A 23,728-nucleotide genomic window follows, 5' to 3' on the forward strand; every position below is an offset into this window, starting at 1 on the left:
TGGATATCTTTGTACCAGATATCCTTTCATATTTCTATCCTTTCATATTGCTCAATACCTTCTGTTGATGTTATGGTCTTATGTATATAATACATACATATATGTGTGTGTGTGTGTGTGTGTGTATGCTTTCATTCCTTTTTCAGAGTAAATCCTCTCGTATCGCCTGTATTTTGTCCCTAAACAACATTTATGCACAGATTTGTTTTAAAATATGAAATCTTGGATTGAAATAAATTCTGTTAATGGGGAATGATGCTTTGTTCACTACCAAAATGGATTTAGAGAGACAATTCAAGATAAACAGAATGAAGGAAACTACTCTTTCCTTCCTAGGCAAGGACACAAAGGCTTTCTTTCTGTTTTGGTCTTTGGCTTTTTTTCCTTTGCCAGACAAACATGATCACTTACCAAGTGGCAAAAATGCAAGACGGTTTCCAGCCATGGAGAGCTCATTGAGGCTGGGCAGCTGGCAGAGATGGCGCGGCACGCACCATAGACGATTTCGGTCCACGGTGAGGTACTGCAGAGAAAGGCACAGGTGAAGCCTCTCGGGTAAAGTTAGCAAACGATTGGTAGAAATGTCTAGTGTCTGCAGCTCCTTCAAATCGCCAACCTCTACAACCAAAATCAAAATTAAGATAAATCGCATCCTGATTAAATTAATTAAGCGAATCAATACTGTTAAGAGTTCAAAACAAATAAAATCAGTAGCTACAGCAATTTACACAGACATGAACGTCAAAGTATGTAAAGAATCCAATAGAGGTAGGTATCTATAAATTAGCCTGCTAGAATATTCTTTTTTTCTAATGGAAAAGAGTGCTCGCCTAGAAAAAGGAGATACACAACGTAGTGAATATGAGCCAGAAGTCTATTTCCATGGCTTTTGCTTGTCGATGAATCAAAAGTTGTTGCTAGTGTAGGAAAAGAATAATCACAGTCACTTCCAGGTGCCTGGAAGTCTTTGCTACTCTTATTTGACCTTCTACTATTTACCTAAGTAAATAGTAGGGACTTAAAACATAAATAGTACCTCAGCAAGTATATCTTGTTCATATGAACTAAACAGAAAAAAACTTCTGGACAGAGAATTAGGATGTCTTTTGGAAATTTTCATAATGGTGAAGAATATAATAAAATGAAATGGCTGGAAGGTAATATTTTTAGGTATATTTGGCCATGTGGTTCCTTTTTAAAAACCCAAAGTGTACACATCCTATGAAGAGTTACTTTCATTCCATCCAAATGAAGTCCTTTTGTTTGCTTTAACATTCTCTCATTATCAGTACCTATTGTTGTAATCTGTTCCGTGGTGAGTACAACTAATGTCTCTGTATTATGCCAAATCACCAAGTCTGAAGGTTTGGAAGTTCTTTACAAAGTACTTTATCCTTTTTTTGGGAGAAATCACTGCCAGGAAGGCTCTCTGAGCAGAGTAAGCTCTGCTAAGCAATCTCTAGGGAATGGACATTTACCCTATCAGGACAGTACAATCCACTCAAGGCTCCACAGGATGTGCTATGTAGCGCAAGTCTACTTCTTTCACATGACAGAACTTCCAACTTGCAGTCCATTGAGGCCATTTCTTGGTCTTCTCTGATCCTAACCCTGTTCCATGAGCCGTTCCCCTCAGGGTAAGGTTTCCCATGTTCCTACCACTTTATTGCACCTCCCCCTCCCAGGTACATCCCAGTTTGTTCAGGGCTTGGGTTAGTGTTAGCAATGTCTTCTCTACTAGACAGAAAGTCTTCTGTCCTCTTGGATCCCCAATTAACAGTTCTTACTGCTACAGACCAGGCGTTGACAAATTAGGACTCGGAGGCAAATTCTGGCCCATGGTCTGCTTCTATACTGCCTGCAAGCTAAGACTGGCTTTTACATTTTTAAAAGGTGGCAAAAAAAAAAAAAAAAAGAACAAAGCCAAAAAGGAATATGTGGCAGAGACCATATGTAGCCTGCAAAGCTTAAAATATTTAGTCTTGCCATTGATGGAAAAAGTTTGTCAGCCTTTGTTGGAGACTGTTACCCAGAATATTTTTAGTGACTAGTTTTAATAAAAGTAACAGAAGTGCAAAATGTATTAATTTCTCATTGTTTGTATAATATTACAAGGGATTTGTGCCAGGAAATTCACACTTTATTGTCCAGTTTCCCCAATACTGAGCAATATATGCAGTTGAAGATGGGTAAGGAGGATTCAGGGAACACTCTGTGATGCTTAATTGGAGTTTTGTTCTACTTGAACCTAACTGAAGCACACGGGAGTCAATTTCATTCTTGGTTCCATTAGCATAGTATTTCATTTAGGTATGCCTGCCAATCTACCTGTCTAATTCACACACATAAAAATGCTTCTAATTTGGGGTGTGTGGGGTAAGAAGTTGTGGGAACAATCATGTTCTAGCATTGCATAAATAGTAACAAGAAACCTTCCTCACCTCACTTTATAAAGTGACCACAGGAGTGAAATAGGACAGAAGTGCAACCAAACAGCTACACATCCCGGGGCCAGGTGCCAAGAGAATCAGTTGGGATCTCTGACACTGAGAGTCACAGCACATATAGGAGACAATGTGTGGGGCACATGGGTGGCTCAGTTGGTCAAGTGTGTCGGACTCTGATTTCAGCTTAGGTCATTGTATCAGGGTCTCTGCACAGAGTCTGCTTGGGATTCTCTTCCTCTCCCTCTGCCCTTCCTCCCACCCACATGGATGCCCCCATCGCTCTGTTGCTCTCTCTCTAAAATAAATAAAATCTTAAAAAAGAGAGAGATACTGTGTGATAGGAGGTCAGAGAAAGAAGATGTAAATGAGGGGTTGGAGAAACTTTTGCAAAATGTACTGGCGGAGACAGGAACTTGAATAGCTGAAAAGAAAAATGGATAGTGTTGCCAGCAGGGGCTGGGTGTGGGGGTGGGGCTGAAAGATCAGGAAGGCACAGAAGTGAAATAATAATAAGCACAGCATGTACAAGGGGCTATCTGAAGCCTAACAAGTATCAAAGACACCCATGGGAGAAGAGTAGGAAATAAGTTCCTTAGGACGGGCTTCGTGGAGACGTGAGTGATAATGAATAGTGGGTAGAGAGGTTTGGACTTACTGCCGTGAGAACATGACATCTCCTGAAGATTCATACAGGATAACAGTGCTCTTTTGTAAAAACTAGAATGATGGGACATATAAAAAGCAGTGGAATGGAAAGAGATTCAAGGCTGAGAAAACAAGGAGACATTTGACTAGACAGAGGCAACATGACAAATTTAAAGAATTTCAGAGATATTTTAAGAAAAGTATGAGGTATGCTTGATTGGAAACAGAAAATAGTGAAATAAAAAATGGTCAAAGATAATTTTAGTGTTTCTAGGTTATTAAACTCTAGATATGGTGATGCCAACACTAAAACTTAATTTTTTATGAAAAAATTAAAATTATATCAATACTTCTGAATTGCAGTATCAAACCATATTTTGAAAGAAATTTGAAAAATCTATTAAAAATCATATGGGAGCAAGCAAAATAAATTATTTTAATCATTTACAAAATAATTAAATGTGTAAAATAGTGTTTTGATGTGGCTGCAAAAATTACTAAGGCTTGTTACCACTATTTTATTTTTAAAATTTATTTATTTATTTATTTATTTATTTATTTATTTATTTATCTATTTGAGAATGTGCACTTAAGCAGGTATAAGTGGGGGGAGGGGCAGAAGGGGAGGCAGAGGGACACGGAAACTCTATACTAAGTGGGAGCCGTAAGCAGGGCTTGATCCCAAGACCCTGAGATCATGACCTGAGCTGAAACCAAGAGTCAGGAGCTCAACTGACTGAGCCTGACCTGAGCCACCCAGGTGCCCCAACTGCCCACCATTTCAATTCAGTATTGTCTTACTGTGTTGTGAGATGGAGAAATAATATGTGATCATGATTTAAAATTTTCCATAATGTGATGATTTACATTTGACAGCGGTAACATCAATATTTATACTCTGCTTTGGCAGACATGCACACATATTTCAGATATTAAAATTAATAAACTTTTGACAAAAAAAAGGAAACACATAATGTCGTACCAAAGGTCAAAGTACTGAGGAATGGGAAGAAGAATGAAAAGCTGACATTTCTTACTTCCTATGTGAGATGAATAAAAGCATTTTATTAAATCTGAAACATTCTGGACTGCATATATTAAATGAATAAGTACAAAAAAATGATATTATTCTTAGTAGCTTACTATTTAGGCCTTTTCAATTGTTATTTAGTGATTTTGTCAAATTGTGAAATTATGTGGGAAAGGAAGAAAAATAAAAATTAAATAGCTTCTCAGGTAGACTCAATTAAACATAATTTTCATGACCACTTTATACCAGGCTGCAAATCTAAGACTACATACATATGGCATCTTAATTTCAATAATCAATTAAATAATATACTTGCTTAAGCTCAGCTAATGCAAAATACATTTTTTTCAACTTTTTTTTTTTTAATTTTTTTAAAATTTTATTTATTTTATGATAGGCACACAGTGAGAGAGAGAGAAGCAGAGACATAGGCAGAGGGAGAAGCAGGCTCCATGCACCGGGAGCCCGACGTGGGATTCGATCCCGGGTCTCCAGGATCGCGCCCCGGGCCAAAGGCAGGCGCCAAACCGCTGCGCCACCCAGGGATCCCTTTTTTCAACTTTTTAATTCAAGTTCTAGTTAGATAACATACAGTGCAATGCTGGCTTCAGGAGCAGAATTCAGTGATTTATCGCCCACATACAACACCCAGTGCTCACTGCAAGTACCTTCCTTAATACTCATCAGCCCATCCCCCAACAACTCCCCTCATCACCCCTTAGTTTATTCTCTATCTTTAAGAGTCTTTTATGATTTGTTTCCCTCTTTCTTCTTTTTTGGGGGAAATTACATTTTTAGAAAGCAATTGAGTCAAACAAAAGTTATCTAAGATTCTAACTTGAATTCAAGAAAGAGGAAATAAACCTGAGGTAAAAAGAGATAAGCCCCAAAAGCCAACAAATGAATTCAAACAGAATACTAAAATATATTTGGATAATAACAAGAAAGGCAGGAAAGAGGGAAATAGAGACAAAAGTAGAGATTACAAACAGAAATCTAATAAATGGTAGGCCTAAATCTAATGAGGTCAATAAGAACATTGAAAGCAAATAGCCTGAGGACACCAATTAAAAGAGATTACTGGATTGGATTTAAATACAAGATCCAAGTATAAAAGGAACCCATTTAACATATAAATACATGAATAGATTAAATATAAAGTGATAAAAACACATGTCATGCAAACCATAACCAAAAAAGAAACAAAAAGGAAAGCTGTACCTTCCAGTAGGATGCAGTGAGGAGGCTGCCAAATCCTCTGCCCAGAAAGTAACTATAAAATTCCACAAAATTGTCAAAAGCAACCATTTCAGTACTCTGGAAACTGACCAAAAGTTTTCAACAAATGGAAAAGCACGTATTTACGAAAAACTATAGCACTTCCACTAAGAAGAGCAGAAATGGGACGCCTGGGGGCTCAGCATTTGAGCACCTGCCTTCAGCCCAGGGTGTGATCCTGGAGTCCCAGGATCAAGTCCCATGTCGGGCTCCCTGCATGGAGCCGGCTTCTCCCTCTGCCTATGTCTCTGCCTCTCTCTGTCTCTCATGAATAAATGAATTAAAAATCTTAAAAAAAAACGAAGAGCAGAAATATGTGGTAAGGTCACTTGGGGTGGCTCCCATCCCTCTACCCAATTCTAATATGGCAGAGAGGGTATGAACACTAGCAGCTTCACTGCTGGAGGGAGCTGACATGATTTGGAGCAAAAGGTGAAAAATCCACACCCAGTACTGTCCTTAATAATTAGTAATAATCTTGGTCACAAGTGAACAAGAGAGGCTAATGATTTTATGAGGCTGTGAGATGTTCTTGATTGAGGCAAGCAACAAATTGGGCAGATAGGTCAGAAAATTAACAAGGAGGTATGGGCTATAAAACAGGACAATCTATTGGATAGACTCTTCACATATATCTATATTTGTAGATTTACAAATTCCAGGTCTATAGAGAGCTTGCACATGTGTACAGAGGAGAAAAGATAGAGACCAACAAAAAACAATAGAGTACATTTGGAAAATGCTTAAATGTTAAATGGGTTTCTGAACCCACACGCATCTACTGTCAGAAGAGAGAAGCCATACTAGCTCCAGGTGTTGACCACCAAGCTATACAGAAATAGGAACAAATCCTAATAAGCTAGGCTTAAAAATTAAAACAAAAAACCCCACAGAGAAATCAATGGTCACATACCGTGGGGGAAATGGATTTCATGGTTAGTCTGGGTAAATTACCATGAATATCAAATAAGTAAATAGAAATAACAATAATCCTCAGGTAGGGAAAAAAATCAGAATCCAGAGTTATAATATATTATTTAAAATATCCATTAAAATTATGAAATATACAATAAAATAAGAAAGTATAACCCATACTCAGGAAAAAATGAGTAAATAGAAAATGATTCTAAGTGGATCAAGATGTTAAATTTAGCAGACAATGACTTCAAATCAGCGATAATAAATACACTGAAAGAACTAAAAAGAGAGGTGCCTGACTGGCTCAGTTAGGTAGAGCATGCAACTCTTGATCTCAGGATCATGTGTTCAAGCCCCATATTGGGTCTGGAGAAGGAAGGAAGGAAGGAAGGAAGGAAGAAAGGAAGGAAGCAAGGAAGCAAGCAAGCAAGCAAGCAAGCAAGCAAGGGAGGGACAGACAGACTAAAATGAACAAGTCCAAAGAAGGAAAGTATGATGATAGTGACTCAAAAAAACAAAAAATATCTAAAAACTAAAAATCAATTATAAGAAATATACTGGAAAGTTCACAGATATGTGAAAATTAAACAACATGCTACTGAACAACCTAGTCAAAAATCAAGAAAAAAAAATTTTTAAATGCCTTGAGACAAATGAAAATGGAAATACAACATACCAAAACTTATGAGATACAGCAAAAGCCGTTCTAAGAGGGAAGTTCCTAGCAAAAAATGCCTCCCTCAAGAAACAAGAAAAAACCCCAATAAACAAATTTAATTTTATATTTTAAGGAACCAGAAAAAGAAGAACAAAGGAAGTCCAAAATTTATAGAAAGAAGGAAATAATAAAAATCAGAGCATAAATGATATATAGACTAAAAAGAAATAGAAAATAAAGAGCTCATTTTCTGAAAAGATAAACAAAAGTGACAAATCTTTAGCTAGACTCACCAAGAAAAAACAAGAGGACTCAACTAAGATCAGACATAAAAGAGGAGACTTATACCACAAAAAATACAAAGGAGAGTACTATTAACAATAATATGCCAACAAATTTGACAATCCAGAAGAAATTGATAAATTCCTAGAAATATATAACCTACCAAGAATGAATCATGAAGAAACAAAAGATCTGAACAGACCATTTACTAGTAAGAAGGTTGAACCAGTAATAAAAAAATCTCCCAACAAACAAAGTCCAGGACCAGATGGCTTTTCTGGTAAATTCTACCAAATATTCAAAGAAAAATTAATACCAGTCCATCTCAAACTCTTCCAAAAAACAGAAGAGGAGGGAGTACTTGCAAACTCATTTTATGAGACCAATGTTACCTCAATACCAAAACCGGACAGAAGTGTCCCAAGAAAAGAAAATTACAGGCCAATATTCCAGAAGGACAGACACAAAAGTTCTCAGCAAAATATTAATAAACTGAATTCAACAGCACATTAAAAGGATCATATACCATGATCAAGTGGATTTAACTCCACAGATGCAGGAACGGTTCAACATCTTTAAATCAATCAATATAATAACACCAGATTAACAAAATGAAGGATAAAAATCATACGATCATCTCAACAGATGCAGAAAAGCATTTGACAAAATTCAAATTCAACTGTTTTATAATAAAAGCTTCTAACATAGTGGGTACAAAGGAAATTTACTTTAACATATTAAAGGCCATATATGACGACCACAGCTATCATCATACTCAACAGTGAAAAGCTAAAAGCTTTTCTTCTAAGATGAGTAACAGACAAAGATACCCATTCTCATTACTTTTATTCAACATATTATTGGAAATCCTAGCCACAGCAATTAGGCAAGAAAAAACAAAAGCTATCCCAATTGCAAAGAAAGAAGAGCGTCGCTAATTGCAGATAGCATATACAGAAAACGCTAATGACTCTACTAAAAAACTGTTAGACTGATAAAGTTGCAACATAAAAAATGAATACATAAAAATTGGTTTCATTTTAATACACTAATAATGAACTGTCAAAAAGAGAAATTTAATAAGCAATTTCATTTCCAATTGCATCAAAAAGAAAAAAAAAACCTAGAAATAAATTTAACCAAGGAAGTGAAAGACCTGTAGACTGAAAACTGACACCAATGAAAGAAACTGTGGAAGATACCAATGGATAGAAAGATATACTATGCTCTTGAATTTAAAGAATGTTGTTAAAATGTCCATACTACCGAAAGCAATCTACAGATTCAGTGGAGTCCCTATCAAAATATCAATGGATTCTTCCACAGAAACAGAACGTATAATCTTGAAATTTGTATGAGACCACAAAAGATCCCAAATAGCCAAAACAATCTTGAAAAAAGAACAAAGCTGGAGGTATCACACTCCCTAGTTTTAAACTATAATACAAAGCAATAGTAATCAAAAAGCATAGTATTGACATAAAACAGACATATAAATACGTGGAACAGAATAGAGAGCCCAGAAATAAACCCATGCATATATGGTCAATTAATTTACAACAAAGGAGCAAAGAATATACAATGAAGAAAGAATAATCTCCTCAATAAATGGTGTTAGGAACACTGGACAGTCACATTTAAAAGAATGAAAATGGCCACTATCTTATACAATACACAAAAATAAACTCAAAGTGGATTCAAGGCTTGAATGTAAGACCAAAACCATAAAATGAAATGAAATGAAACCATAAAACTCCTAGAAGAAAACAGCCAGTAAGCTCCTTGACATTGGTCTTGGCAGTGATTTTTTTAATCTGACACCAAAAGCAAAGGCAACCAAAAGCAAAACCAAAGCAAAAAATAAACAAGTGGGACTATATCAAACTGAAAAACTTCTGCACAGCAAGAAAATGAAAAGGCAACCTATGAATGGGAAAAAAATATTTGCAAGTCATATATCTGATAAGGGATTAACATCTAAAAAAACCAACCAAACAAAAAAAACTTCCTACAACTCAATAGCAAAAAATCCCAAACAATCTGATGTTAAAATGGGCAGATGTGAATAAACATTTTTCCAAAGAGGACATGCAAAGACACATGAAAAGATTCTCAACTTCACCAATCATAAGGGAAATGCAAATCAAAACCACAATGTTGTATCACTTGATGCCTGTTTAGACCGGCTATTATCAAAAAAAGACAAGAAATAACAGGTGTTGGTGAGAAGAAAAGGGAATCCTCGTGCACTTTTAATGGGAATGTAAATTGGTACAGCTACTGTGGAAAACAGTATGGAGGTTTCTCAAAAAACTAAAAACAGAATTACCATATGATCTAGCAATTCCATTTCCAGGCATTTATCCAAAGAAAACAAGAACACTTACTCAAAAACAAAGAACACTTATCCATGTTCACTGCAGCAATAGCCAAGATATGGAAACAATCTAAGTATCCACTGATGGATGAATGGATAAAGAAAATGTACAATGGAATATTATTCATCCATAAAAAACAATGAAATCTTGCCATTTGTGACAACATGGATGGACCTTTAGGGCATTATGCTAAGTGAAATAAGTCAGAGAAAGACAAATATCTCTCACTTATACGTGGAATCTTTTTAAAAAGTTCATAGATACAGAGAATAGAAGAGTGGTTGCCAGAGGTGGGGGGTGGGGATGGGATAGGCAGAATGGGAGAAGAGGATCTAAAAGTACAAATTTCCAGTTATAAAATAAGTTATGGGGATTTCATGTACAGTATTAGTGACTACAGTTAATAATACTATATTGTATATTTGAAACTGGATAGAGAGTAAATCCTTTTTTTAAAAAAAAAAGATTTTATTTTTAAATAACATCTATATCTAACACAGGGCTGGAACTCACAACCTCGAGATCAAGAGTCATACACTCCACTGACTGAGCCAGCCAGATGTCCCTAGACAGCAAATCTTAATAATCTTCATCACAAGGAAAAAAATTTTTGTTAACTATGATGGTGGATGTTAACTATACTTTTTGTGGTGATCATTTTGCAATCTATCAAATAATTATGTCGTACACTGGAAACTAATATAATGTTTTATGTCAGTTACACCTCACTTAGACAAAAATGAAAAAATATTTATTAATAGAAGGCAATAAAGGAGCTAGAGAGGAACATAAAAGATATGAGTTGTGTAGAATACAAAATGCAAGATGACTGATGTAAATATGTCCATATTAACAATTACAGTAAATGTCAACAAACAAAACAATCCAAATCTAATGAGAAAGTCAGATGGCCTAAAAAACAATATGCTGCCTCTAAGAAGCACACTTCAGATGTCACTGTACAAATCGGCTGAAAGTAAAAAGTATGCAAAATATATATACCAGGCAAAAAACAAGAAGAGTGATCTACCAGCTATATTCATATCAGAAAAGTTAGATATTAAGACAGGAGATATTACTAAGAATCAAATAGAAACACTTCATGACAGTAAAGTGATTAATGCTCATGGCATATGTAACAATTTTTAAGTATATGCACCCTAAAAACCCAAATGTACATAAAGCAAAAACTGAACAGAAAGGAAAAGTAGACATTTCAACAATGACGGATGGAGATTTTTGCACTTTACTCCCAATACTGACAACATCTGGTCAGAACGTAAGCGAGGATGTGAAAGACTTAAACCACACAGACCTAATTTGACATTTACAGTGTACTACAGCAGAATACACATCCTTTTCAGGTGTACATGGGGCACTCTCCAGTACAGAACATCCACTAGACAAAAAACCACATCTCATATTTAAAGGAATTGAAATTACACAATGTTTGTCCTCTAAACAAAATGGAATTAAGTTAGAAATCACCAATAGGAAGAAGTCTGGGAAATTGCCAATATTTGGAAATTAACACTTCTAAATAACCCATGAATAAAAAATTACATGGAAAATTACAAAACATTTTTGAATAAAAATACAACATACCAAAACTTATGGGATGCAGTTAATGAAGTGCTTAGTGTAAAATTTAAAGCTTTAAATGCCTACATTGGAAAAGAAAGTTTCAAACTCCTTACCCAAGCTTCCACCTTAAGAAATGGGAGAAAAAACTGAAAACTAAACCCAAAGTAAGCAGAAGAAAATAAATAATAAAATTTCTAAAAAGTATAAAGGTCCTATGGGGATGGATGAAGGCTGGTGTACAAGAGGCACAGAGAAATTTCAGGGGATATTGGAATTCCTCTGTGTTTCACTCTGGTGGTGGTTACACAAGTCAAAATACATATTTTAACATACATGTTAAAAATTAAAAACAGTGACACATATTATTTTCAAAAATAAAATTCTTTCTAAAAGTTAATAAAATATACATCAAAACAAAAATTTAACCATTCCATATATTGATTCTCTGGACTTTAGAAATAAATTTTGGCATAAAATGTATATAATTCAATCAGTTCCTCAGCTGTTTTTATTTCTAATAACGCGCTTACTTGCATTTTTCTGAAGGCTTTTTAAAAACATGGCATTATTACATTTCCCATTACATTTCTATAATTAATTTTATCATTAATAAATTTAACGTAGACACCTTCAAAAGCATTTATTACTATGTTATTATGAAATTAATGCAGTATTATTGATGTAGAGTTACAATGTATTCTTTCTGGAATACTAGTAGAATTTGACTCTTTTCAGCTGGTCTCCCTGTCCCCACACCACTCCTCAGGGAGTAAACATCAGTGTGTATGCTTTATTTCCTTCACATACCTAGAATAATCCTACCTTCACAGTTGTTCATACTGTTTGCTTTTATACTAAATATACAATACCTTAAAACTTCTTACTACTTATAGAATAGTCTGAAAATGATTTCATTATTGCCACATAGTAATTACTTACACAATGCATAAAAATAATGTTAGAGTACCAATTTCAAAAGAAAAAACAGTAAGTCCCCTTTAAATCATCATTGCTGATATACACTGACCTAACCTAAAATTTAAGTGGGACTGGGAAGGAAGCCACCCACTCCATGCCAGGCCAATGACCACAGAGAGTCAATAACAAGGCTTGGTATTTTCAAGCGTTGGCTTTTTCCGGTACCACGAGAAATAGCTCTAATTTGAACTGCAAAGCACACTGGGTTAGGAAGAGCATACAGAGAAATAAAAGACAATATTGCAATGCCAAATTCCATCCTATATACAGTAAGGATGTCTCCCTTTATATTCATTCTCTTTCTTTTGATTAGGCTGTGGAGATACATACTCTGGTATGTAGATACAGGTTCAAACCTGTATTTACTCACATATTTAAAAACTTGGCTTGATGTTTAAAAAAAATCATCTGTAAAAAGAAAAGATAGAAACACGCATCCCAAATAATTGAATGAAATACCCTGTAAAATTCAATAATGCATGCAGAAACAATAAATAGTTGTAATTTCCAGCTCATTATACCACTTCATATTCTAAGTGTAAATCCTGAATATAAATATGTTTTAAATGGATGTAGTTCTGTCACAGAAGCAAATGTGAACACAGTATGTGTGTTTGTTATGTCTAGCACAGAGAAAGGAGCTCTCAGGAGGAAGATGTCTTTAAGGAAATGGGCAGGACTACTTTCCTTGGACAAATAAAAAAATAAAAAACAACTCAGATTCCCATCACTTGTTAGTCCATTTTGAAGGAGAGCTAACAACAGCATACAGATGTCTCATGCCATGGGGTTAACAGCAATAACCAAATGATACAACCTCATAGATGTTACTTGTGACAATTGGGATCAAATCCTATTCTAAAGTCATAACAAACATGTAAATGAATATTTCCTTAAGAAGTTTAACCTACTTATCTGACATGAGAACTAGAATTCTTTAAGCACTCTGAATACTGTACTTGTCTTTTTAAATCCAGACTGATCACTCTGCAAATAAGCAGCCTGTCTAGAAATGGCTTTCTTACCACAGGTGGGCTGAAATATGTTCACAGACTAGGTAAAAAGAAAGCTTACCCTTTGAACCCTTTAAAATTATTTTTTACTCAAACAAAAAAGTATATAATAAAGCCTTTTATTTTATCGATGATATTTTATGAATTGGCTAATGGCCAAATCTGGGAACATCATTAAAAGCTGTCATTTCCTCCACAGGATAGACACAGAGAACAAAGGCTGAGTACAGTGACAGGTCATACTGTAAAATCTGCCCCGAATGTCTTCTCTCTACCTCTAATGTTTCACACTGAGCTCAGCACCTTATCATTTCCTGTCTGAACTCACCCAACAGCCTCCATAACTGGTCTTCTTGCTTCTGTTCGCCCCTTTCCCATCCATTTTCTACACAGAAGCCAAAGGGGTATTAAAATGGAAGCTAGGGGGATCCCTGGGTGGCGCAGCGGTTTGGCGCCTGCCTTTGGCCCAGGGCGCGATCCTGGAGACCCGGGATCGAATCCCACATCGGGCTCCCGGTGCATGGAGCCTGCTTCTCCCTCTGCCTGTGTCTCTGCCTCTCTCTCTCTCTCTCTGTGACTATCATAAATAAATTAAAAAAAAAATTTTTAAATGGAAGCTAGGGTATCTGGGTGGCTCAGCGGTTGAGCATCTGCCTTTGGCTCAAGAAGTGATCCCGGGGTCCTGGGATCGAGTCCCGCATCAGGCTCCCTGCAGAGAGCCGGCTTCTTCCCCTGCCTATGTCTCTGCCTCTCTCTGTGTGTGTCTCTCATGAATAAATAAATAAATAAAATCTTTTAAAAAAATAAAACGTAAGCCAGATCATGTTCCTTCCCTGTCCAAAACTCTGTCCTGGCTTCTCTACTGTACATGCATTAAATCTTACACGACACATTACTAGCAATGAGGTCCCCCAGTCAGCCCTTGCCTGCCTCTCTGCTCACCTCTGACAATCCAATTACCCTGCCCTCTTTCTGGTCCAAGAAAGTGTCAAAAATTTTTTTCTCTCAGAGATTCTGAATTGGCTATTACCTCTGCCAGGAATAACCCTTGCCCCACTCCTCAAACTATGGGCTCCTTCTTGTCTTTTGGAACTTCACTATCCTATTTTCACAATGGCCTTCTTTGGCACTCTAATTAAATACTATTGAGTTTTCTCAATTATAGAATCCTGTTTATTTCCTTTCCTGCATTTACTATGGTCTTTATCTTATTTATTCACTGATTTACCTATTAAACCACAGTCAGTGCCTCCCATTAGAAAATAAACTTCACAAGAGCAGAAGCACTGACTGCTGTATATATTGCCATAGCCTGGGCACCTCAGTTTCTAGTTCATGGTAAGTGTTCAGTAAATATTCTTATTCACTTAATTAATGAATCCCTTAAATTGTCTCATTTGTTAAGCAACCACAGACTAGACTTGTAGGCTGCAAAAAAACCCCACAATTTGTGATTCCAATTTGTTTATCAAAATTGCAACTGTTTTAGAACTTCGAGACTCACAAATCCTAGAAAAAGAAATTCTGAAATCCAAGACTGCCAGAGGTTTATCACACATTGAACATAATTTAAGTTTTCCCCAATGCCTTATAATTACCTGTGGACATAAGTGATGGGAGTATTCAGTAAGAGAGATAATTGATAGAAGACTAGCTGTCCCCATATTAAATAACCCGAGACTGTTAAGTATTTTCAAATTCTTTTTTTCAAGATTTCATTTATTCATTCATGAGAGACACAGAGAGAGGGGCAGAGACATAGGCAGAGGGAGAAGCAGGCTCCCTGTGGGGAGCCTGATGTGGGACTCAATTCCAGGACCCCAGGATCATGACCTAAGACAAAAGCAGATGCTCAACCACTGAGCCACCCAGGCATCCAAACCATTTTCAAATATGTGATTTCCTATGGTTGATAAAATTGTAGAGAAGTAAATATAATATACATAATTTACAAAGAATGATGATGAAATAATGTAACTAAAATTTCAGCAAAAATTTCATAAGGTATATAAGCAAATACTGTCCATCAAGCAAAGTAATTATGTTTTCATTCATATCTTCTGAAATTCCTGTTTTGGAATTGTCTTAAGATCTTGATTTTGAATTGCTTCATGGAATCTAGGAATCAAATCTACCCTAAAAAGGACAGGGTTTTCCATCACCAATTTTATTAACAAAATACCTCAAACTGAAGGAAAATCCAAAACAACAAAAAAAATTTTAATGTTTAAATAAAATTGGCATCCTCAGAATCACTCAGGTTGAACATGTTCAATGATGGCTCAGGGGCATTCTCGTAACAGTGCTGCTTTCATATTTTTGGAAATTATTTAAAAGCTTTATTAGCCAATCTTAATATTATTATTATTATTTTTTAGCCAATCTTATTTAAACTACAAACCACAGACTCTTGTTGGAATAAGTGTGTCTTTCAGATAATTAATTTGAAGGAATTCACAATAATTTGACTTCGTGAATTCAGAATCTGGGTACATTTGTTCAAGTATTATATCCTTTTCACATTTGGGAAGGCGTGATCACATGTACCCAGTTTTGAAAATCTAAATCCATTCCTTAATTGGTCCACTTGATGGACCAGAAACAGCCTAAATTTGGTTTGCAACAGGATACAGTAAGACTGCAGGGAATGACTATTTTGGAGGCCAAACAGTATCAGTGTGTTTCTCCATCTTCACTCTTATATTCCACTGCAGTTGCATGCTTACCTCCTATGACAGCAGGTGCATAATGTATTTCAAAGGCACCATGAAATAAATGAGTGTTAAGAGGCTTGCTTCAGAACCTACTCACCAATTATATCATTTCAAAGGGAATATGGTTTATGAATTAAACAGGGACTTATAAATAACATTTTTAATACCCTTTGTAATATATGACTTAGGGTCTTGCAGTATAGGACAAAATTGTCCACAATCATAAGGGGCTTGCTATATATAACTTTGGATGTGTGGCAGGTTATGTTTAATAATGCATAATCACAACGGAGAATAAAATTAATGATACTAGAAAGTTCACTGAAAAAAATCTATTAACTATGCATTTGCCTAATATAGACAATATACAAGAACTTTTTAAAGTTAAGAACATCAAACTAGCACTGAAGATGTCCTCTTAATTGTGAAAGATAATATTATTTGGAAGGTTTAAAATAAAGTGCTCTGAAACACATGACATCTGCAAAAAACACACAAAAAATTGATTTGACTTAAATATTTATGTCTGTCAAGCTTGCCAATTAATTCCCAATAGAAAATTTTAAATGTTAAAGATAGTATAAAATAACATTGTTTTGACATTTTACCTGGTGCTTTGTGTGTGATTAAATTATACACTAGACTCTCATTCAAAGTTCTTTAAAATAAGTAATTTACCAGGTGTTTATTGGTTATCTAACCAAATAGTCAATTTGGCATTTGAAGCACCTAGCAAAATGTCAATGAGAATTTTGCAGAAGACAAGAAAAAGTAGAAAGTATTATTGCTAAGTGGCAATTATAACTAACTGCTAGAAAGAAATGGCATATTTCTTTTTCAGATACACTGTCTTTAAAACTTAAAAGCATTTGTTCTAAAATTTAGCATCTTTATTACTGTTTTATGCCAGGACATGGATTACTACTTGGAAAAATTCTTCATCTGCCTCATTCTGCAGAGTCATGAAGACAACATATGCACATTTTCATTTTATGTTATGTTTCAGTGATTGTCTCACAGATTTCTTCTAGGGAGGCTTTTTATGTCTTTACCAAGGCAGCACAATGGAGTTTTTAGGCTTTGACCTGAATGAGACCACCAGGTGACCACTGTTGGCATAAATATCATAGCATCATTATCCAGAATAAAATTTTTTATTTTACTACTTTGCAGAGAATAGCTAAAAGCAATCCATATTTCACTATCTGAAAAGAATATTATTATAATGGTTGCTTTCATTTTACTTTCTAAACTCAAAATAAAATAGGGGAAAAACCTTAAAGAGAAAAATTTTAGTGTGTATACATTTCAAATTGATCCAGTCCTGTTTAAAATTCCCATAAGATAGTAACTACCTTGAAAAGCAGAAAATTGTTGATAAAAAGAATGACCTCCACTGATACTGACAGAACACCAAGAAACCAAAGAAAAAACATATCAAGGAAAAACACATGAACCTGAGATTTAAGAAAATTCTCCATTAATTGAAAGAATTCTACGTTAAATTCAAAATATAGTTCTGATTTCTAAATGTGTACCCTTTATGCAAACTCATATAATCACTATTAATATGAGAAATCTGACATTAGGGAATTTTGAATTTGTACATACTGGTCATCCACAAGTTTCTAGATTTACAACCTGCAATTTTTTAGAGTTCTAGTTGAAGTCAGAGCAGAATGAAAACTGAAAGTACTCAATAGTGAACAACAACAACAACAGAGGAAATGAGGGTACAGAAAAATGCTAACTTTTTATTTTTAAACTTTCCTATAATGTTTAAATATTTATATCTATCTTCATGTGTCATTTGTATAATAATATAAAATGCTTCATTACACACTTTGGGATTCCTTAGAACAAGAGATGCAACAATTCTAAGCATTTGTATTACAGATATATGTATATATATTTTAGTTGTGTTTACTTTGGCTAAGAATGATCACACAGAGATCTGTGATTAAAATTCTAAGAATGTGGACTTCCTAATGACATTTCAGTTCACTGAAATACAATACAATAAAAAACAAAGATTTAGTAAGTATGCATATACTCGCTGCTTTGCAAATCTATATTGCTGAAAGTCCCTATAAATTCTTTCATTATAAAATGAAAAAAGTTAAACAGTTCCTGTTAAATATAAGTATTACACAAAACTGTATGGTGCTATTTTATGGAAAGAAAATGCATAAAAATATATTTCTTCAGATTTCCGTTTATTCCTAACCCTTTGGAAAAATACTACAAAATAGTACCACTGCTTAGCTGTAAGCCAGTTAGTATACATGCGAGTTCAAAGGCTTTGATTGTACTGTTATAAATCTTTTGTTGTGCGCTGCATTAAGAAACCTTTCAAATGTCCCTCAATAACAGGAAGTAGCAGAACAGTCGAACAAAAAGAATAAAAATCTGTAAGCACATAAAGAATACCAAACAGTTCAATGTGAACACATGATTTATACCCTATAAACTGTATTTCTTTCAGAAATGATTAGTTACACATAAAATTTCCAAGAATTTTAACATTTTCCAAATTAATTGATATTATGTTCTTTTCATTTAATTATTTGAACTGGCAGTTTAGCAAAAAATGAGAAATTATGTCAAAACAACACCCTGAAAGCAACCTTAAAAAAAAAAAAAAGCTAGAAAAAAGGGTCCATATTTACTTTTTTCCATTAATTTTATCTAAACTAAATGTTTGCAATAACAGTTGTGGTAGAGTTTCTGGAATATTGCTCATCTAAAGCAGTGTTTACTCCCAAATACATTCTCAAGAACACTAGAGTAATGCTCCCATGGTCGAGTAAGTTTAGGAGAAACAATATGCTCCCATTTGATAAAATGCACTTTAGCATATTAAAACACAGTTATCAAAGCAGAAAACTCATTTAATTGTGATTTGCCAAGTTTCCTATTCCTTTGACCACAGTACACTTTTTTTTCACAAGACATGTAGAAAAAGTTTAGAAAATGCTGATCAACAACATTTAAGGCATGTTGTCTTCTATATACTTCATAAGAAAGGTCTAGCAGTCTAAATATTAGCACTAATCTTTACTTTTGTATAGGAAATGTAAAAAGGAATTATCTTGAACTCTGCTGAAAGGAAAGAAATAAAAATATGATACGAAATTCTGGCTTTAACACTAGTGGTCAATGTAACACTTAATATACATATGATATCCGTGAGACCCTGATTATTATAACTATAGGCTGTCAGCTTTAAAAAACACTGTCCTGAGGTCCAAGCTTGTATTAGCTATGGGCTTTTCAAGACACTTTTGCAGATATTTTTATTTTATTTTTGCAGCCCTTCTGAAGAATATGCAAAGAATTTCAAAATTTAATCTTACCTCCCCTCTGTCTTTGTAACTCTTACCCCATCAAGCATCAACTTTCTGCTCTCTTCCTTCTAGGCAAACAGGCATTTAGCTCCTTGTGCCCATGTTGCCATTACAGTAGCAATAATTTAAAGTTACTAAAAATATATGGAACATGCCATATCCATAATCCCTTTAAATTCTTTCACAAAGATAGGATTTTCATTATTCCCAAAGAAATGGTTTCTACTATAGAAATTCTTCAGAAAAAAGTTTCAGATGGAACACTAGTAAATGAAACTAAGAGAAAAAAGGCATCTTGGTTTGAAATGACCCAACAAAAATATGGGTATAACTACTGATCAAATAGTTTTTAATCCCTTTGTATTTGCTTTCATTAACAGATAAAAACAGTATATATTACCTAACTTACATTTTTATGAGTGACTAAAAGTATAATAAGTGAAATAACTTAAACAGCTTTCAACTTTAGAAAATCTGTCAACAGTCACTGCAAATTTTACAAACGGCTTACTAGTTAAACCAATATGGCATTAGTACCTAATTATACTTATGCACTATTAACATTTGCAGAAAGTATGAGCTCATTCCATTAATGGCATATAAAAGTTGCTAATTTGATGCTTTATTCAATTTTTCAAAATGTAATACTTTTATTTTAAAATATGAATTTGTAACAAAAAGTTTCTGGGTGGGAAATAGACTACTAGTATGCAAAGAGAGTGTTTTTAATATTTTATCTTAATCATAACTGTTGTCCTAGTTGGTGCTTAACAAAATGAGTGTCACAGAGTTTCAGACTTCAAAACTTTCTACATGGCCTGTTCTCATTATGCCCAAAGTAGCAACATCTAATTTTTGCAAAATTAGGTTAACAGGTAGAAAAAATTAAAAAGAAAAATATGACTGGGTCAAAGCATAAGAAAATATATGGGATTCTATACTTATCTCAAAATTAAGTTTAATAAGAAAGCAAACAAACATATGGACTGCCCATGGCACTGCTACAATAGGAATCCTGGAACTGTTGCCTATCACAAACATTTTAGGATGGTAGCAACTTTCCACTGCAAGTTCAGCTTATAATTACACTGTAAGAAAGTTAATAAGGTTAAAACACCAAAACACTCTTGGCATCACAGAAACAATAGCACCTAAACAATAAAATGAATGACTCTACTTTTCTGTTGCCTAGACACTATTGTCTGTTGATGGGCTGCTGTCCTCAATAACTCAATTATGTTTTATATGTTAAATAAATAGTCAATGTTTAAGTTATACTATGCTCTTCTGGGAATTATTACATGACTTGCATGTATACTTGTTTAAATCCATTTTATAATAAAAACTGCATCTTTTCACCCTCTGAAAATTTGAAAAATCTAACAAAAGCCATTCTCTAGCTATTATGATTTTATTCTTTTGGAGTAAAGAGAATAAAAACTGATATTAAATAATGCCCTAAGTAAAAAAAATAAGTTAAAATAGTGCCCTAAATACATAAAATCCAAGATCTGAGATTATATATACATTTTGCCTTATGAGTAAAGTATAATCAAAGATTTACATTTGTCTTTGAGAATAGTTATAGACATGAATCTGCAAGAATGGGGCAAACTCCATTGTCAGAGATGAGCCACACACACTTCAGAAAAATACTAAGTATACCAAAGAGACTTCTCAAGTTATACTTGAAGCAAGAATAATTAAGCTATACATAATAAATAAAATTCCACCTTTTCCAGGAATGAGAATGATCTTCAAACTTATCCTAGAGAGAGGCACTTAAAGCCCAGGTTAGGTAAAGGGGCTGTGAAGACTTTCACACACTTTAAAGCAGTTTAGCCAGAGAAAAAGCATCCCAAAATATTGAAAAAAAATATAAGAAGTATATTCTCAGGGTTTTTATCAATAACTACAGACACAGATCCTTGTCCAGTGCTAGAGAACCAGGGACAGAAAGATATTGCCACAAAGTCATTATAAAAATAGGAATTCTGCAGCTCTAGGAGCCCCTTCAACATTTTAAATAGTTAATTAAATAAATGGCTTGTGAATATTTAAAAAGAGTGGGCATCCATTGTGGTGAGCAGCCTCTCCACCAAAAACAAGCATAACACTGGACAGAACTGGGCATCCCCAGTGGCCCAGTGGTTTAGTGCTGCCTTCAGCCCGGGGTGTGATCTTGGAGACCCAGGATGGAGTCCCACATCAGGCTCCCTGCATGGAGCCTGCTTCTCCCTCTGCCTCTCTCTCTCTCTGTGTGTCTGTTAAATAAATAAATAAATAAATAAATAAACAAACAAACAAACAAACAACCAACCAACCACTGGACAAAACTGAAAAAAAAAAATCTTTTCAAGGTTCTGGAAGTAAACCAAAGGCAGACAATAAATTCAGAAATGTTTGTTCTTGGGATCCCTGGGTGGCGCAGCGGTTTGGCGCCTGCCTTTGGCCCAGGGCGCGATCCTGGAGACCCTGGATCGAATCCCACGTCAGGCTCCCGGTGCATGGAGCCTGCTTCTCCCTCTGCCTGTGTCTCTGCCTCTCTCTCTCTCTCTCTCTCTCTGTGACTATCATAAATAAATAAAAATTAAAAAAAAAAAAAGAAATGTTTCTTCTTGAAAACCTGTTAAAGTTTCATTCAAGAATACTGGGAGTAAAAAAAATAAATAAATAAAATAAAATAAAATAAAATAATAAAAAAAAAATAAAAAAAAAAAAAGAATACTGGGAGTCTGCAGTCTTTTCTTGCTTGGAGTGGCTCCTATCCCATCCTACCACCAATCTCAATCTCAAGAACATTAGTTTACCAAACCACCAGCATGGCAGTCAGAGAGGGCATCTTTGATTTGGGGTGGGGGACAAAAATCTCATAGCTTTTTTCAGCTACAAGTAGCAAAACTCTGTAGGAAAAGAATGAGGAAAATAAACAGCATCTGTTTTGTTAGCCTGGGACTGCAGACCAGTTGGAATGAATGGCTCAACAGCCAGAAATTTAATTAAGATATTCTGGAAATGAAAAAAAAAAAAAAAAGAGAGAGAGAGAGAGAGAGAGAGAGATTCTGGAAATGAGAGTCAAATAAGTGTTGTCCACAAATCCTTAGATAACTGGGAAACTATGTGTAGTGCAGGGGAATCCAAGAGAGTCCATGGAAAGTAAAAGCCAAGGGAGATGTGATAACTGACTGCCTTTGAGTGCACTCTCTAGTCCAAACACATTTCAATCAACAGAAGACAAAAGTCTTATGGGCTTGAAGTGTTTCAGCAAACCTCTTATCAAATCAATGGCTACTCCTAAACTATACACAGTGTCAACAGCTACAAATTCAGGTTAAAAAAAATAAAAATTAGACTAAAATCTGAATGGAATCATCAGAGGCTGTATACCATGGAGAGGGGGGCATTCAGCAATTTAAAATTTAAACCCAGGAAATTTACAAAAATAAACAAATAAATAAAAATAACTCTCAGAAAAATCTATCAAAATCTGAAGTCACCACAATATATTACCTCAAATTTCCAGTTTTCAACAATAACAACAACAAAATACAAGACATGGAAAAAAAAATAGTAAAATGTGACATACTGCCAGAAGAAAAAAAAGTTTTTCAATGTTTAAGCAATAAACAGAAACTGACTCTGAATGAGTCCAGATTTTGAACTTGGCAAAGATTTCAAAGGGGTTGTTATACCTATGTTTAAAGAATCAAAGGAAACTATGTCCAAGAAACTAAAGAAAAATATGATGACAATGATTCAATCGATAGAGAATCTAAACATAAAAATACAAGCAATAAAAAGAACCAAAGAAAAATTCTAAAAGTGAAAACTGAAATGAAAAATGTACTAGATGGTCTTAGGAATGGATTTGAGATGGCAGAGGAAAGAATCAATAAACTCAAAGACATAGCAACAGAGATTATCAAATCTGGAGTTCAGAGGGAAAAAAATCAAAAGAAACTGAACAGAGCCTCAGAGACCTGTGGGATACTATCACATGCATAATGGGAATCTCAGAAAGAGAGAAATGGGAGAAAGTGGTAGAAAGAATGTGAAAGGACAATGGCCAAAGATGTCCCACATTTGATGAAAAATATTAATCTACATATCCAAGAAGCTCAATTAATTCCAAGTAGGACAAACATAAAAGGATCCACACCTAGACATATCATAGTCAAACTGCTCAAAGATAAATACAATAAAGAAATTTTGAAACCAAGAGAGAAAAATCACTCAAACATAAAGAACAATACAAGTAAAAATTGAATTCTTATCAGAAGCCACGAAAGTCAGAAGACACTAAAAGACATATTTAAAATGTTGAAAAAAGTTAATCAAGAATTATATATTCAGTAGAACTATCCTTCAAAAATAAAGTCAAAATAAAGACATTCTCAGATGAACAAGAAGTGAAAAAACTATTTGCTAGATTTGCCCTATATAAAATATTAAAGAA

At 34.6% G+C, this 23,728-nt stretch overlaps 1 protein-coding gene across 6 annotated transcripts in view; it reads right to left on the reverse strand.

Annotated features, from left to right (window-relative positions):
- The window catches only part of LRRC28 (leucine rich repeat containing 28), a 164,322-nt gene that overhangs the window by 65,520 nt on the left and 75,074 nt on the right, over window positions 1-23,728 (reverse strand). For 5 of the 6 annotated variants that reach the window (XM_041752716.1, XM_041752712.1, XM_041752714.1 and 2 more), the window contains exon 6: window positions 412-618. The exons of the other annotated variant lie outside the window; for it this stretch is intronic. In XM_041752716.1, coding sequence (XP_041608650.1) covers window positions 412-618 — 207 coding nt within the window. The remainder of the gene's footprint in view (window positions 1-411; window positions 619-23,728) is intronic. 6 annotated transcript variants of the gene reach the window in all.

The sequence above is a fragment of the Vulpes lagopus genome, chromosome 4 (assembly GCF_018345385.1).
Source record: "Vulpes lagopus strain Blue_001 chromosome 4, ASM1834538v1, whole genome shotgun sequence".
NCBI lineage: Eukaryota > Metazoa > Chordata > Mammalia > Carnivora > Canidae > Vulpes > Vulpes lagopus.